The 17,233-nt window shown below is 54.0% G+C and overlaps 1 protein-coding gene and 1 long non-coding RNA gene across 2 annotated transcripts; both read left to right on the top strand.

The window, feature by feature from the left end:
- The first annotated feature begins 6,743 nt into the window (after positions 1 to 6,743).
- RPS19BP1 (ribosomal protein S19 binding protein 1) lies at positions 6,744 to 11,674 on the top strand. Its single transcript, XM_032267129.1, has 4 exons — positions 6,744 to 6,905; positions 7,068 to 7,196; positions 10,840 to 10,937; positions 11,132 to 11,674. Exons 1-4 carry the CDS (start codon positions 6,854 to 6,856, stop codon positions 11,261 to 11,263), a joined length of 411 nt encoding a protein of 136 aa, XP_032123020.1. The 5' UTR covers positions 6,744 to 6,853; the 3' UTR covers positions 11,264 to 11,674.
- Positions 11,675 to 14,814: 3,140 nt separating this feature from the next.
- On the top strand, positions 14,815 to 16,366 carry LOC116542288. The gene is made up of 2 exons (XR_004265147.1): positions 14,815 to 15,391; positions 15,701 to 16,366. It is a non-coding gene; the product is annotated as an uncharacterized LOC116542288 (long non-coding RNA).
- The last annotated feature ends 867 nt before the right edge of the window (positions 16,367 to 17,233 follow it).

Here is a 17,233-nt window from a genome sequence, read left to right as displayed (position 1 = left end):
TGCCAGATACTGTGGGCTCGTTCTTGATGGGGTGCATTCTCACCATCTCAGAATTAAGAATGTAAAATTGGACCAAGCATGGTGGCTCACACCTGTAATCCCAACACTTTGGGGAGCCAAGGTGGGCAATCACAAGGCCAGGAGTTTGACACCAGCCTGGTCAACTTAGAGAAACCCCGTCTCTACTAAAAATACAAAATCAGTGGGGCGTGGTGGCGGGCGCCCATAAGCCCAGCTACTCAGGAGGCTGAGGCAAGAAAATTGTTTGAACTCGGGAGGGAAGCAGAGGTTGCAGTGAGCTGAGATCGTGCCACTGCACTCCAGCTGGGTAACAGTACAAGACTTCGTTTCAAAAAAAAAAAGAATGCAAAATTGGGCTGGCTGCAGTGGCTCATGCCTGTAATCCCAGCACTTTAGGAGTCCAAGGCAGCGGATCACTTGAGGCCAGGAGTTCAACACCAGCCTGGATGACCCGGTGAAACCCCATCTCTACAAAAAATACAGAAGAAATTAGCCAGATGTGGTGGTGCACACCTGCAGTCCCAACTGCTCCAGAGGCTGAGGCAGGAGGATTGCTTAAGCTCAGAAAGCGGAAGTTGCAGTGAGTCGAGATCGCATTCCTGTACTCCAGCCTGGGCAACAGAACAAGACCACGTCTCCAAAAAAAAGAATGCAAAATTGGCCGGGCGTGGTGGCTCACGCCTGTAATCCCAGCACTTTGGGAGGCCGAGGCGGGTGGATCACGAGGTCAAGAGATCGAGACAATCCTGGTCAGCATGGTGAAACCCCGTCTCTACTAAAAATACAAAACATTTGCTGGGCATGGTGGCGCGTGCCTGTAATCCCAGCTACTCAGGAGGTTGAGGCAGGAGAATTGCCTGAACCCAGGAGGCAGAGGTTGCGGTGAGCCGAGATCGCGCCATTGCACTCCAGCCTAGGTAACAAGAGTGAAACTCCGTCTCAAAAAAAAAAAAAAAAAGAATGCAAAATCAACCATCTGACACAGTTTCCAGCTATCATTCCCCATCTCACCCCCTACATCCTTCCCGTCCTGGCACTTGGTATAAGGCCTAGGGGTCTTCCAATCATGGAAGCCTAGGGGCTAAAAGGTCTGTACAGGACAGCTGTATGCTCTCTCTGTCAAAATCGCTAATTTAGGCCGGGTGTGGTGGCTCACGCCTGTAATCCAAGCACTTTGGAGGCCAAGGCAGGCGGATCACCTGAGGTCAGGAGTTCAAGACCAGCCTGACCAACATGGTGAAACCCTGTCTTAAAAAAAAAAAATCGCTAATTTATAATTTATAGTCTCAGCTATTTCTAAAGAGGATTTTTTAATTGAAAAAAGATCAGAAACCACTTAGGGAATAGGCGTGAGCTAGATGTACTAGAAAGTTGGCACGAATGTTTCTTACAGCTGAATAATATGGGGATACAATACAGTCATGGAATAAATTACACTTATGAGAATCGAATAATAATTTTCAATCTGAGCTCCCTACCAGCAGAGGCAAAAAGACGCCACATATTCGGCGGGTCACAGTAACTCATGCCTGCAATCCCAGCACTTTGGGAGGCCAAGGCGGGTGGATTACAAGGTCAGGAGTTCAAGACCAGCCTGGCCAACATGGTGAAACCCCATCTCTACTAAAAAGTACAAAAATTAGCTGAATGTGGTGGTGGATGCCTGTAATCCCAGCTACTTGGGTGGCTAAGGGAGAGAATTGCTTGAACCCAGGAGGCGGAGGCTGCAGTGAGCCAAGATCGTGCCAATGCACTCCAGCCTAGGCAACAGAGGGAGACTTCGTCTCAAAAATCAGCAGATATTTGTTGACTGCGCAGATGATTAAATGTCAGGCCTGGTGCTGAGCACATTCCATGCCACCTCTCACTGCGCCTCCAACAGACCCCAAGTGCCCCCTCGAAGCTCAGAGAGGTGAGGCAGGCTCCCAGGTCACACAGCTGCTAAGCGGTTAAGGCGGCGTCTGAACGGGAACAGGCGACTCCAGGCTGTCGGTCGTTCCTCCCTGTGGCCTCCAACCTACCCGTGTGTGAACACAACAGCGTGGAGATCCAGCAGCCACGTGTGAAGGTCACACCCAGAGACAGGGGCCCGGGTCTCATGGGCACACTGCTGTCCACAGAGCAATCACTGATTTACGCACTCTAGTGTGTATTCTGTGCCCAGTGGAATTCCCAGTGCTTGACACTCAATCATCACAGCAGCCCTGTGAGGCAGGGATTATGATTATAGTCAACTCACAAATGAAGAAACTGAGGTACAGAGAAGTTGTAGGACTTGCCCAAGGTCACACAGCTAGTGAGTGCAAACGCACGGATGTACACTGGCACAGTCCCGCTCCGGAGCAGGCACTCCCTCCAGACCACAGGAGCCAGGAGCTCCAGATGCCTCCCCAATCTGCTCTGTATCGAAGGTGGGACAATACTCCCAAAAGCCCCCAAACCTCAGAGGAGGAAACAGACTGGGGGAGAGGGATGCTTGCCTGTGGGCACACAGCTGTGTGAGCTGAGGCCTTGAAGAAACCAGGGCATCTGTGCCAGCCCCAAACGACCAGAACTCCCTCCCCAGCACTGCCCACCTCCCAGAAACCCTACGGTCCCCTCTCCAGGGAGCCACTGGTCCGGAAGCCAAGGAAACACGCTCACACACGTACTCTTGCTTAGGACCCAGACACCTAGGCTGAGCGCTGACCTGGCTTGAATGCTTCTGAAGGGCTGCAGAAAGCCCGCCTGCCTCTCAGCCTCCCAGGCCCAAGGAGGTTAAGCTGTTCCAGGGAACCTGGGAGGAGACATAGACAGGGAATGGGGGCCAAAGGGCCCCTTAGGGTGATGGTTCTTCTGTGTGGCCAAAGGCCCCAGTGGGAGGATCACGGGCAGGCAGGGACCCAGCGTGGAAACTGAGGCTCAGAGAAGTGAAGCTACTTACCCAGGGTCATGCCAGATGGGGAACTAGCCTGGGAGACCTCATGACCCACCCTCCCACAGGGGAACAGGAAGCAGCTGCCCCCCACCCTCCCCAAGAGCCTGACTCACCAGGGCCAAGTCAAGACTGGCAGGCCACAGGTGACCAAATGTGGGCTGTGGAGTGACCTGCTTGGGCCCAACAGTGGCTGCCCCTGCTCATCCCGTCTTGCTCAGAGAGAGCACGTAGCATGGCAGTGCTGTAGCACCCTCTGCACGCAGGCCCTGGGCACGCGGACCCACCCAAGCCCCACTGCACTGCGCGGTATTGATCCTCCAGTTCTCACACCTCTCCTAGAAGGGGCTGCTCTCCTGCCAAGCCCCATCCAACCAATGAGGACACTGAGGCACTCTTTGTTAGGGGATTGCCGGGATCACACAGCTCCCTGAAGTGACTGCCCAGCTGTCATTTGCACACTTTTCAGGGAGGGACCTCCTCTCCCGCCCTGGGCAGCCCAGCCTGGTGGCTCTGCCTCAGCTTCCCCAGCCACGCCTCCAGGCCAGGCGGCGAGTGAGAGGGTTAGCAGGACAGCAGGAAGCCGGGCCACAAGGTCCTGGCTGCAAGAAGCCAGACGAAACCGAAGAACGTCCAGATCCACGCTCCCACCCTACACCCCAGCCCACGCCCCCACCCCCACCCCACCCAGCCTGAGTAGCCGCAGCCCAGGCCGCAGACTCGCGCCGCGCGAGAAAGCTGTCCTGCGGCGCCATCTAGTGGCAGAAGTGCGCCCGGCCCCGCGGATGCGCCGATTCCTCCGCGGGAGGCTCGGGCAGCGCCTCGCCTGCGGACTCGCCAGTGCCCGGCTGGGCTGCGGACACTGCAGGGGTTCACCCGGCACGTGGGCATACAAAGAACCCCTCCAGCCGGGGGACCGTACGCTGACCAGCCGAGATGAGGAGAAGAACAGCTTGGTCGTTTGCCCTCCTACGAAGCTGACTCGCTGCACATCCCACCATCTCTTGGGCCTCTCAACCGAGCGGCTCACTGGCGCCCCAAACTCAACTGTCATGCATTCATTTCATGCGTTTCTGGAACTCTTACCATATACCAAGCACTGTTGCAGGAACCAGGGATATAACAATGAACAAAACAAAGATCTTTGCCTTGAGGAGCTTACAGTGGGGTATGGGTGGGGAAATAGACAATACGAAATACACATAATAAGTAAGACAGCAGCCAGGCGCGGTGGGTCACGCCCATAACCCCAGCACTTTGGGAGGCCGAGGCGGGCGGATCACCTGAGGTCAGGAGTTCGAGACCAGCCTGCCCAACATGGCGAAACCCCATCTCTACTGAAAATACAAATAATTAGCTGGGCGTGGTGACGGACACCTGTAATCCCAGCTACTCGGGAGGCTGAGGCAGGAGAATCTCTTGAACCCGGGAGGCAGAGGTTGCAGTGAGCCGAGATCACACCACTGAACTCCAGCCTGGGCAACAAGAGCGAAACTCTGTCTCAAAAAATAATAGGGCCGGGCGCGGTGGCTCAAGCCTGTAATCCCAGCGCTTTGGGAGGCCGAGGCGGGTGGATCACGAGGTCAAGAGATCGAGACCATCCTGGTCAACATGGTGAAACCCCGTCTCTACTAAATACAAAAATTAGCTGGGCATGGTGGCACGTGCCTGTAGTCCCAGCTACTCGGGAGGCTGAGGCAGGAGAATTGCCTGAGCCCAGGAGGCGGAGGTTGCGGTGAGCCGAGATCGCGCCATTGCACTCCAGCCTGAGTAACAAGAGCGAAACTCCGTCTCAAAAATAAAAATAAAAATAAAAATAATAATAAATAAATAAATAAATAAAATAATCTTTGTCAGAAGCAGGAAAGAAGCAAATGTCTGAACAGTCGCTGGGCTCCAGGCTCCCCACTGCCTTTAGGACAAAATCATAGAGTCTGAGGCCTTTGCCACCCTGCAGCACAGTCTGGCATCCTGAGGGGCCACTGGTGTGTCACAGTGGATATATCGGTCCTTGCTACAGCAGTCTCCATCTGGAACAGTCCACACTTCCCATACATGGTCAGCTCCTCCTCACTCTCCAGGGGCCTACCTGACCCGTGGCTTGACAGGCCCCACCCAGCACCACAGCACTGCCCTCCCTGATGGCTGGGGCAGGAGCACCCCCACAAATCCTGCAGCCAAGCTGCCAGTCTTGATTCCCACCGCTGACTCCATCCGTGTGACCTTGGCCTATCTGTGCTTCTGTTTCCTCATCTGTAAAATTTAGAAGGCAGGCCAGGCGCAGTGGCTAATGCCTGTAATTCCAGCACTTTGGGAAGCCAAAGCAGGCGGATCAGGAGGTCAGGAGTTTGAGACCAGCCTGGCCAACATGGTGAAACCCCCGTCTCTACTAAAAATACAAAAATTAGCTGGGCGTGGTGGGGCGTGCCTGTAATCCCAGCTACTCGGGAGGCTGAGGCAGGAGAATAGCTTGAACCGGGGAGGCGGAGGTTGCAGTGAACTAAGATCGGAACATTGTACTCCAGCCTGGGTGACAAGAGGGAAATTCCATCTCAAAAAAAAAAAAAAATTTTTTTTAGAAGACAGTTCCCACCCGGAAGGGAAGGGGGTATAAACGAGTTAACAAACGCAAAACACTAAGAACAGGGCCTTGACCCTTGAGGTTGTGTTGGTTGTTGTGATTAATATCTAGCCAATGGAGCTCATACATTAGGGTTCGGTCTATCCCAGAGGACCAACTCCATGTCCCACACTCTGCTGTGTCAGGTACACAGAAAGCCCTGAGAGCCCGGCTGAGTGAACCCAGTGGTCCCTTCTGATTCACCATTCACTTATTGCGTGTCTTCTGCATGCCAGGTACTGGGCTGCCAGCTACAAATGGGGCAGTGAGAGAACAAGCCAAGTCTCCTCCCCGGTGGGCAGTGTCACTTCTAGGGCCAGAGGTGCTCAAATGTTTTGGTCTAAAAAGCTTAATCTCAGCACTTCGGGAGGCCCAGGTGGGCAGATCGCTTGAGGTCAGGAGTTCAAGATCAACCTCGCCAACATGGCAAAACCCCGTCTCTACTAAAAATTTTTTAAAAAGAAAATTAGCCGGGCGCGGTGGTGGGCGCCTGTAATCTCAGTTACTCGGAAGGCTACGGCAAAAGAATCGCTTGAATCTGGGAGATTGCAGTGGGCGGAGATCGCGCCACTACACTGGACTGGGCGACACAGCGATACTCCGTCTCAAAAATAATTAATTAAAATAAATTTTAAAAAATTCAGGATCCCAAAAAACTTGTATGTAGGCAGTTATTGATATTTGCCATACTAGAAATTAAAACAGAAAAATTTTACATATTCATTAATTCACTTAAAAAATAAACCCATTGCTTGGTAACATAACATATTTTATAAAAAATAATTGTATTTTTTAAAACAAACATATGTCTTAATATCTGGCGTAAGGGAAGACAGCTGGATTCTCATGCCGCACTGGACCTGTGCGATACCTTGTGCTGACTGAAGTATACGAAAAATAATCCAGCCTCCCCCGTTTCCTCTTTCGTAGAAATTGAAAACACCAAACCCCGCCCCGTCCCCAGCCTCGCCCGCCACGGAGCCGCGAGAACCCTAGAGGATTGGCCAACCCGGCGGAGCCGGTTGTGGATGGCTTCCGGAAAAGGAGGGGCCTGAACGCCAGGAGCCAGGTGGATTGGGATTGAATAATAAACGTGTCCTTCTGCGCCTTGGACCCGCCTCCAGCTTCCGACCCTTTTTCCGCTCAAGTGTAAACCCTTAACGCATGCGTCCTAAGAAAGATGGTCGCTTCCGCCCAACCCTCCGGAACCTTCTGTTTCTGCTCGGCTTTCCGCCGAGACGACAAGGACGGCCAAGTCGGAAGTAGTGTGAGGCTCGTGGGCGGAGCCAAGCGCAGCCATGTCCGCAGCCTTGCTGCGTCGGGGTCTAGAGCTCCTGGAAGCGTCCGAGGGTGAGGAGGGCTGGCCAGGGGACGTCCGGCGCGGGCAGGAGGGTGGCAGTGGCTGTGGGTGGGAGCCCTGGGTCGAGAACATTCCAAGCGAACTTAGCCCCGGTGGCATGGGAACGCTGCGCGCCCTCCAACCTGAGTCCCTTCCTCTCTCTTCTCCTACAGCCCTCCGGGACCCTCCAGGGCAGGCCAAGCAGAAGGGGACTCCGAGGAAACGGCCCCAGAAGGCGAAGGCAACCCAGGCCCAGAAACTGCGGAACTCGGCCAAGGGAAAGGTGCCCAAGTCGGCGCTGGGTAAGTTCGGGAAAAGACTGAAAGTGCTGCCTCCAGTGCGGGGACCTGTGCCCCAGAGGAGGTGACGCTTGAGACATGCTTGAAGCGTTCGCCTAGCATTTGGTAGACCTGTGTGCCAGGCGTGGAGTGGGGTCCTAGACATACGAAGGTGACGGAACACCCCACCGTTCTGGCCCTCGTGGACTACGCCCCTATTGGGGAGAGAAGCATCAAAGAATATCAAACCCGGCGTATCATTGTTAAGTGTATCGAAGCCTCTGTAAAAAGGCTACAGTACTCTGATGGGGACTTAGACCAAGTCAGCCTTCTCTGAGTGACATTTAAGCCGAGAGCTGAAGGAAGTATAAGAGTGTGCTAGGTGAAAAATAGGAGAATATTCTAGGAAGAGTAGCATGTGCAGAGGTCCTGAGTCAGAAAGAGGTTGTTGCCTTTGATAATTTGAAAAAAACGAAGGCCGGTAAAGGTGACATAGTGAATGAAGGTCAAAGATGGAGCATTTGACAAGCACTTTCACTAACACTCTGTGCCAGGTGCTGATTCTAAGTGCTGTACAATGTCAGCTCGTTTGATCCTTAGAGCAGCCCTATGAGGTCGAAACTAATATCACCCCCGTTTTACAGATTCAGAAAAAGGCACCTGCCGAGGTGGTAGAAACCAGGCATTGTGTCTCCAGAGTGCTGCTGTTATCCACTCCATTCAAATGGCACATGCTGTGGCCTGGGCACTGCCAATAGCAGCAGAGATAACAAGAGACTTGTGCAGGTGGAATATACGTTAAGGAGGGGGCAGCAGAGAGTTTCAGGCTTTACAGGGGCTTTAGTGGTGAATGGGCTGTGAAGGTGGAGCCTAGTTTCTTGGGGGATGTAGTGTCACTTAACAAGACAAAGACTTTCTGAGCCGGGCACAGTGGCTCACACCTGTAATCCCAACACTTCAGGAGGCTGAGGTGGGCCGTTCACGAGGTCAAGAGATTGAGACCGCTGGGCGCGGTGCCTCAGGCCTGTAATCCCAGCACTTTGGGAGGCCGAGGCGGGTGGATCACGAGGTCAAAAGATCGAGACCATCCTGGTCAACACGGTGAAACCCCGTCTCTACTAAAACTACAAAAAATTAGCTGGGCATGGTGGCGCGTGCCTGTAATCCCAGCGACTCAGGAGGCTGAGGCAGGAGAATTGCCTGAACCCAGGAGGCGGAGGTTGCGGTGAGCCGAGATCGCGCCATTGCACTCCAGCCTGGGTAACAAGAGCGAAACTCCGTCTCAAAAAAGAAAAAAAAAAAAAAAAAGATTGAGACCATCCTGGCCAACATGGTGAAACCTCATCTCTACTAAAAATACAAAACAATTAGCTGGGTGCGGTGTTGCACGCCTGTAGTCCCAGCTACTCAGAATGCTGAGGCTGGAGAATCATTTGAACCCAGCAGGTGGCAGTTGCAGTGAGCCGAGATTGTTCCACTGCACTCCAGTTTGGCAACAGAGCAAGTCTCCATCTCAAAAAAAAAAAAAAAAAAAAAAAAAGACTTTCAAAGGGACTAGTGTGGACAGGATGGTGATATTTTGACATGTGTCAGGACTTGGCGAGCTCCTACTATATCTCAGTCTCCAGAGCCTGATTCATAAGAGATGTTAAGGTATTTGTTAAAAGAATTATGAATTCCAAGGAGGAAATAACAACTGGAACAAAAGTTTGGAGTCAGGAAAGCAAGACAGGTTTTAGCCCCAGTGACACTTGCGGTGAAGCAGGAGTGTGGGGTGCCAGAAGTCATTCCCATCTGTCCCAGCCCTTGTCTCATTGACCTGTTCTTGGTGCACACTGCCTCCCCTATTGGATGGGAGCTCCTAAAAGGCACACACACCCCCTTGGGCTTGTCCACAGCCCTGGTGTCCAGCATAGGTTTCGACACATAAGTGATGAGTGAGAGGAATGGCAAGCCTCACAGGCAATGGGAAGAACACCTCTGCGCCTGCCAGCTTGCTCCAAGCTGCATTGCCTCTTACCTGGGTTATTGCAGAAGCCTAGCCGTCTCCTGCCTTCGTCATGCCCTCTCCCCCAGTAATCTTGTTCCCAGCAGCAACTGAAGTGATCCTGTAAAATCAGAAGTCATTCCTTGTTTCTCCTCTGAGTGGCTCCCATTGTAGTCAATAAGAGGTAGTGGTCTTAGGGTACCTGACACGGCCTGTGTGACTTATCCCCCATCCCACTTGGTCACTTCCTACTACCCACTCCTCCCACTCCAGCGTTTGTTGTTGTTGTTTGATAGAGTCTTGCTTTGTCACCCAGGCTGGAGTGAACTGGTGCAGTCTGGGCTCACTGCACCCTCTGCCTCCTGAGTTCAAGCGATGCTCCTGCCTCAGCCTCCTAAGTAGCTAGGATTACAGGTGCCCGCCCACACCCAGCTAAATTTTGGATTTTTAGTAGAGACAGAATTTCACCATGTTGACCAAGGACCTCAGGTGATCTGCCCACATCGGCCTCCCAAAGTGCTGGGATTACAGGTGTGAGCCACCGCATCCGGCCCCTCCCGGCTTTTTTCTACTTTTCCTTTTTTTTTTTTTTTTTTTGAGATCGAGTCTTGCTCAGCTCACTGCAACCTCCACCTCCTAGGTTCAAGCGATTCTCCAGCCTCAGCCTCCTGAGTAGCTGGAATTACAGGCACACACCACTGCACCCAGCTAATTTTTTTGTATTTTTAGTAGAGTATGGGGTTTCACCATGTAGCCAGGATGGTCTCTATCTGACCTTTTGATCCACCCACCTCAGCCTCCCAAAATGCTGGGATTACAGGCGTGAGCCACCGCACCCGGCCCTGTTTTCTATTTTTCAAACACATTTGACACATTTCTGCTTCACGGCCTTTGCACTGGGTGCTCCCTCCACCTAGACAAATGCTCTTCCCCAGAATATCTACAGCTCTCTCCAAGGCTGCTACAGTGTCATTTCAGCGAGACCTTCTCACTCCCTCCTATTTAATATTGCACTGACCAGGCACGGTGACTCTCACCTGTAATCCCAGCACTTTGGGAGGCCAGGGCGGGCAGATCACCTGAGGTTGGGAGTTCGAGACCAATCTGACCAACATGGACCAATCTGACCAATCTGACCCATCTCTTCTACAAAATACAAAATTAGCCGGGCGTGGTGGCACATGCTAGTAATCCCAGCTACTGGGGAGGCTGAGGCAGGAGAATCACTTGAACCTGGGAGGCGGAGGTTGCAGTAAGCCTGGGCAACAAGAGCAAAATTCCATCCCAAAAATAAATAAATAAATAAAATAAAATTGTACCCTTCACCCCTGGAATTCCCCTTTTATGTTTCCTGTTTTTTCTCCATAAAATGTATGCGCCTCTAATAAGCTGTGTCCTTTGTCCTTCGTCTCTCTTCTCACTGAAGCGTAAGCTCCGGAGCAGCTTCCTTGGCATGAGCAGTATTCAGGACATAGTTGTTGGGAAGGTTACATGGGGGGCCGAGAGCCTGGGGCTGTCAGCAGGACCTGTGTGGAGCGTGCATTTGATGGAGAAGAGCCCAGCCGCTGTAATAATCTGGGAAGGGGACGATGAGGTCTTTGGCAGGGCCATGGGCCAGGGACCAAGAATGCTTCCAGGGGGAGTGAATCTGAAATGGTGCCCCTTGCGTGCCACCCACAGACGAGTACCGGAAGCGAGAGTGTCGAGACCACCTCAAAGTAAACCTGAAGTTTCTGACCAGTGGGAGAAGCGCCGTGGCTGAGTCTGTGAGCCAGCAGGTCTGTTGAGGGGACGGGCGATGGGGAGGAACCTAGGAGATGAGAGCCGAGGCTATTCCCCTAGGGCATGGCGGTCTCAACCCTGAGCGTAGGGTGGCAGGCTGGGCCAGCCCTGCGCTGCGTCGCCCTCCCCCGTGACCTGCGCGGGCCTCCTCCGCTCTTGAAATGATGGGCTCTCGCTCCCGCACCCTCAGATTTTGCGACAGAACCGAGGCCGCAAGGCCTGCGACCGGCCTGTGGCCAAGACCAAGAAGAAGAAGGCCGAGGGTACCGTGTTCACTGAGGAAGACTTCCAGAAGTTCCAGCAGGAATACTTCGGCAGCTAGGCTCCCTGGGGGGCACGGTGGAAGGGCGCTCAGGCCCCTCAGCCTCCGACTCCTCTGCTGGCCCCAGGACCTGGCCGCGCTGCGCACGCGTGGCCAGCAGATGGCGACGCAGGACCAGCCTGGCTCGAGGAAGCCGCGGAGCTGGAGCCGCGTGGAGGCTGGAATGGAGCCGGCGGGCCGGAAGTCCTGGGGCGGATTGACACACAGACCGGAGCTGGCTTCTGCAGGCGTGGGAAGAGCATCTGCACTTGCCGGAAAGGAACGTAACTGTTTTGTTTGCTTTTGCCCAAGTGGGGACTCTGGGCTCTTTGCCGTGAAACAAGGCTATTTCCTGGGTCCTTGGGGATGACACCTCCAGGAGTAGGAAGGCTTGTGTGTTGCTTCCAAGTTGTAATAAATGTGAACACAAGAGCTATGTGTGTTGCTGACCCACCTCACAGGACGTCTTCCATCTCCCGTGGCACCAAAGCGCCACCCTGTCTTCCCCCATCTCCCAGCGTGTTTCTGAGCTCCGGGTCACAAGTCCTCCGGTCCAGTCCCAGCAGGCATGCGTCAGAAGGCTGTTCACCCACCTCTGCTGCCCTACACCAGGCGAGCCTCCCTCCTCTGGGGGCGGCCACCACAGCTGAGAAGGTGACTCGTAAGGCGAAAATGGCTGCTGGAAGCAATTCTGGTGTAGGTGGCCAGGCCCGGCAGTGGAAGTGGTGCTGCTTCAGCCCACACCTGGGGAGTATGGAGTTTGCCTTGAGCAGAATGTTTCACCAGGTGGGGCCAAATGCCTGCCATGGTGGGGAGGGGACAGTAAAGGGGTCTTCAGGAGGTAACCTGAAGAAAAGGTTTCACACTCAGGTGTGTGCCTCAGCTGAAGGATGGAGGCAGGCGGGACCCTTCCAGCAGGCATGGGGTGTGAACAAGAGGCAGAAGACAGAACAGGAGGTGGAAGACAGGCAAGCTGAATGACTGTGAGTGAACACCAGAGGTGGGACCAGAGAAGGAGAGGTGAGAAGTCAGAGCCCAGCCCAGGAGTCCTTTCCTCAGTGGAGCTGCCAGGGGGCATCAGGGGAAGGGACCTGGGAAGCCTTCAGGCTGCTCCCTTTGTCTCCTGAGCTCTCACCTCTCTCCCTAGCCTAAGGGCTCCTTTGGTGTAGTGGTTCCCTGTTGCTGCTGGTAGAGGGCACAGCTGGGTCCCCTGAGGCCAGGTCTGTTGGAACTGACGCTTTGGCTCCCTGGGTTCCCTGATGTCACTGCCTCGGGGCCTGTTATTTGTAAGAGCGTTTGCTCCCCCACTGCCCTGGGTGGTCTGTTCCTGGTCTTTAACTAGTGTTCCATCGTAAATAAGGACATGAGGGGCCACACATCTTTCTAGGGCAGAGCTGGAGTTGGGTCCTGTCTCCAGGTGGCCTCCATCAGCAAGAGGAGCGGGGAAGTGTGCTGTGACCCAGACCTTAAGAGACTGGGCCTCTTCCTGCCTGCTGGGCTGTCAGGACCCCGCTGAGCAGAGAAACTCGGACATCCTTGGAGACTCATGCCCATCATCTTTTAAGCAGCTTAACAAGAAGCCAACTTAGCCTCTAGTGCCTGGAAGAATAGGCTGACCATTGGCCCAGGGCACCTTTCTAACGAGAACACGCCCCCTGTTACATAATCGCCCAGATGTTCTTCCTGCTTCCTCCCTAGGTTGAGTGCAGAGTGACAGGCACTGCCCCAGGAGGAGGATGGGAGCTGGGGTACTCTGCTTTGCCACTTGTGAGCTTCCCAACAAATCTTACATTTATGTCAAGTAGCACTATTGGGTGTCCATGCTCCCTCTGGGTGACAGTCATTTGTGTTCACCCCTGGGACTCTGGTCCAGGGGTCAAGGACAGGACAGAGGAGTCTGTCTTTTAACTATCACTCTGAGCAGTTCTGGTGCAGGTGGCTGGAAGGCCGCAGGGAGCTGGGGCAGCACTGGAGGAGAGAGGGTGTGTCTGCATGGGGGGCTGGGGAGGTGCTGACCGTGATGGCCAGGACCTGGTGACCAACAGGGCCCAAATAAGAGGGCACTGAGGCCAGGCGTAGTGGCTCACACTTTTTTTTTTTTTTTTTTTTTTTTTTTAAAGATGGGGTTTTACCATGATGGCCAGGCTGGTCTTGAACTCCTGGCCTCAGGTAATTCACCCACCTTGGCCTCCCAAAGTGCTGGGATTACAGGCGTGAGCCACTGTGCCTGGCCGGCTCACACTTGTTATCCCAGCACTGTGGGAGGCTGAGGCAGGTGGATCACCTGAGGTCGGGAGCTCGAGACCAGCCTGGCCAACATGGTGAAACCCTGTCTCTACAAAAAAATACAAAAATTGAGGCCGGGCATGGTGGCTCATGCCTTGTAATCCCAGCACTTTGGGAGGCCGAGGTGGGCAGATCACTTGACCAACATGGAGAAACCCCATCTCTACTAAAAATACAAAATTAGCTGGGCGTGGTGGCATATGCCTGTAATGCCAGCTACTTGGGAGGATGAGGCAGGAGAACCGCTTGAACCGAGGAGGTGGAGGTTGCCGCAAGCCAAGATCACGCCACTGCACTTCAGCCTGGGTGACAAGAGAGAAACTCCATCTCAAAAAAACACAAATTAGCCAGACGTGGTGGTGTGCACTTCTGGTCCCATTTGCTTGTGGGAAGAGGGCTGGGGTGGGAAGATCACTGGAGCCTGGGAGGCAGAGGCTGCAGTGAGCCAAGATGGCGTTATTGCACCTCAGCCTGGGTGACAGAGCAAGACCCTGTCTCCAAGAAGATAAAATGAGTTGACACTTCAACCCAGGGCTAACAGGACAGAGCAGGAGGCCTTACCCAGTCTAGACATCGTGGAGGGGTGGGAAAGCAACTGGAAACATTTGCATCACAGGTGGTTTGGGGAAGCAGGGTTTGAGGAACCCACACCATGACCCAGGGGAGGGCCCCAGCTGTGGCTTCCTGTGTGCTCTATACAGTGGGATAGGCTGCTCAGCCCCCTCACTCTGGCCGCCTTTGCTACTGGAGGAGTTGGCCAAGGGCGCCAGGCAGGAGTGGGCCCGGACTGCACCGTGGGACTCTGCTGGGGCCCAGCTGCAGGCTCAGAGCTTAGCCTGGGCCCAGCCTTCCCGCACAGGCAGTGGGACTGTGGCACTCAGTGTGTGCAGTGTTCTTTCCCTGCCTGGCTGACTTTCATGGGGTGCTCTTCCCATTCTCTAGGTCCACAACTCTCCCCACCCTTCAAAGCCCAGCTGGGAGGCCCTGCTCTTTCTCCTGAAGCTGCCACTTTCTACTTGGTCTAAGCGTCTACCTTCTGTCCCCCAACTAGGCTGAGAGCCCCCACCCCCCCTCACAGGGCACCTGGGCAAGGGTGTTCGGCACTTGGGTGGTGTCACTGCAGGGACTTTTGATTTTTTTTTTTTTTCTTTTTGAGACAGTCTTGCTCTGTCACCTAGGCTGGAGTGCAGTGGTATACTCTCAGCTCACTGCAGCCTCCACCTCCCAGGTTCAAGCTATTCTCCTGCCCCAACCTCCCGAGCAGCTGGGACTGCAGGCGTGCGCCACCATGCCCAGCTAATTTTTGTATTTTCAGTAGAGAAGGGTTTCACCATATTGGCCAGGCTAGTCTTGAACTCCTGACCTCGTGATTCACCCGCCTCAGCCTCCCAAACTGCTGACATTAACAGGCGTGAGTCACAACACCTGGCCAGGGACTTATTTCTACCTGGCCTCTTTGAAATAAAAATCATGCTCCTCCTCTGGTTTTCCCCATCTCAGGAAATGGGCCCTCCTTTGTCTTGCTGTGGGGGGTCCCCTCCCACATTCTGGCTGCCTCTCCTTGCCAATCCCAGCCCAGTCCCCTGCGGGCTGACCCCTGCGGCTCTCTGAGTACCCGTCTTAAGGAGCATGCCCAGATGCCCACGCCCAACCCACCTGCTGTGTCACATCTTTCTTCTTTTTAGGGTCCCTCTGTCTCCTTTATCAGAAGCAAAGCTGCATGAGGGCAGGGTTTGTTTTGTTTGCTTGAGATGATGTCTTGCTCTGTCTGTCGCCGGGCTGTAGTGCAGTGGCACAATCTCAGCTCACTGCAAGGGTTGTTTATCTACTTGGCTCACAGGAATAGTTGTAGAAAAGATGAAGGTCGGCCGGGCGCGGTGGCTCAAGCCTGTAATCCCAACACTTTGGGAGGCTGAGGCGGGTGGATCACGAGGTCAAGAGATCGAGACCATCCTGGTCAACACGGTGAAACCCCGTCTCTACTAAAAATACAAAAAATTAGCTGGGCATGGTGGCGCGTGCCTGTAATCCCAGCGACTCAGGAGGCTGAGGCAGGAGAATTGCCTGAACCCAGGAGGCGGAGGTTGCGGTGAGCCGAGATCGCGCCATTGTACTCCAGCCTGGGTAACATGAGTGAAACTCCGTCTCAAAAAAAAAAAAGAAAAGATGAAGGTCGTTCTCTGCTCTCCACAAGCTACAGCCTTGTCCTTGACACAAAGCAGGAGAAAATGCTGAGAGCTGACCACTCCTGCCTATGAGGCCCCTTCCTATCCCCTGGGTCCCTGGTCACTGGATAAAGCCCAGCTCCACCTCTGACCTGGTCAGCCAAGGCTGGGCTAGCCAAGGCCCGGCAGGGGCCACAAGTTGCCACATGCAGGGTGGTGGCCAGACATCAGCCCCATCCCTGCCCCCTCTTCCCATACCCCTGTTGTGCGGGGCTCTCTGGAACAGACACCTGCCCAGCCAAATCCAGCGGTGTGTCCAGGTTGCTATCACTGCCTGTACCAGCTACTGCTGGGCCAGTGTCCACCCCCAGGCCAGGCTTCCCAAGGGTGCCTAAATCTGGGTCTCAGCTGCATCAGCAAGAGGGGGACAGTCATAAGACCCTCCTCAGCCTCTCAGGAGGACTCTGAGCTCATCACTGGAAGGCACCTAGAGCCCCAGAGCTCTCTGAACATGTTAGCTACAGTCATTTTTGCTATTTCCCAGGCACTGCTGTAGTCCTGAAAATACGGGAATGAACAAGACAGCAAAATATCTGCTGCCATAGAGTGAGATTATATTGTAGTTAGGGAATGGAAGAAAGTGGATCTGTATACAGATAATGGAGAAAAAATTTACGAAAAAAATACAACGGGACAAAGGATAGTTTGGGACATGAGCAAGGTCACTTTGGAAGGCTCCTGCAGTAGCATCAGACTGCACAGGGTGGGAGGCAGCCCAGGGAAACTCTCAGGCAGGGGGAGCAGCAAGTGCAAGGCTCCGAGGCAGAACCCACCTTAACAGACAGATGGAGAAAAAAGCCTGGAGCACAGTGAGGGGAAGAGGTGAGGTCAGGGAGGAAGGCAAAGCCATTGTGGCCTGAGCTGGTGCCTTCTGGCTCTGGGAGGCCTGAGCTGCAGGAGCCTGGGAAGGGCACAGCCCCAGCATCCTGGCTTCACACCACTGGCCTGCACTGCCCTTCTTGGTGCCTCAGTTTCTCATCTGCCAAATGAGGGCCGACCCCCACTGGCACTGGATGACTCTGATATCACATCCTACACCTATTTAGAACCTGGATGTGGATGGAAGCCCATGGCCTTTGGAGAATTCTAGAATCTCGGCAGGAAAGACCTCTCAGAGCACCAGGTCCAAGACCCATGTGTGATGCCCACTCCCACTGGTGCCTCAAGCAACTTCTCTGCAACAATTTGCATGCATGCCATCCACAGCTGGCTCTCAGGTGACGGTCTATGCTGGCCATGTGGGCCCCACCATGCTGGTCGTTACAGGCCATTTGTTTCCAGCTCAACAGGCAAAATGAAGAGCCCAGACTGGAGATGGAGTCCTGGGTTCAAATCCCAGCTCTACCTCTTTGCTCAAAATCCTTCTGGGTGAGCCGGGCGCTGTGGCTCACACCTGTAATCCCAGCACTTTGGGAGGTGATCACCTGAGGTCAGGAGTTCAATGGCCTTTGGAGAATTCTAGAATCTCGGCAGGAAAGAC

The sequence above is a fragment of the Sapajus apella genome, unplaced genomic scaffold (genome assembly GCF_009761245.1).
Source record: "Sapajus apella isolate SASKATOON/1434 unplaced genomic scaffold, GSC_monkey_1.0 scaffold166, whole genome shotgun sequence".
NCBI classification, from domain to species: domain Eukaryota; kingdom Metazoa; phylum Chordata; class Mammalia; order Primates; family Cebidae; genus Sapajus; species Sapajus apella.
This window is presented reverse-complemented; position numbering and strand designations above follow the sequence as displayed.

Bases quoted from the DNA above. Each gene is read 5' to 3' on its own strand.
- RPS19BP1 (XM_032267129.1), top strand. From the start codon at position 6,854: ATGTCCGCAGCCTTGCTGCGTCGGGGTCTAGAGCTCCTGGAAGCGTCC. The intron at 6,906-7,067 runs GTGAGGAGGGCT...CTTCTCCTACAG, and splicing joins GCTCCTGGAAGCGTCCGAGG to CCCTCCGGGACCCTCCAGGG. The intron at 7,197-10,839 runs GTAAGTTCGGGA...TGCCACCCACAG, and splicing joins GGTGCCCAAGTCGGCGCTGG to ACGAGTACCGGAAGCGAGAG.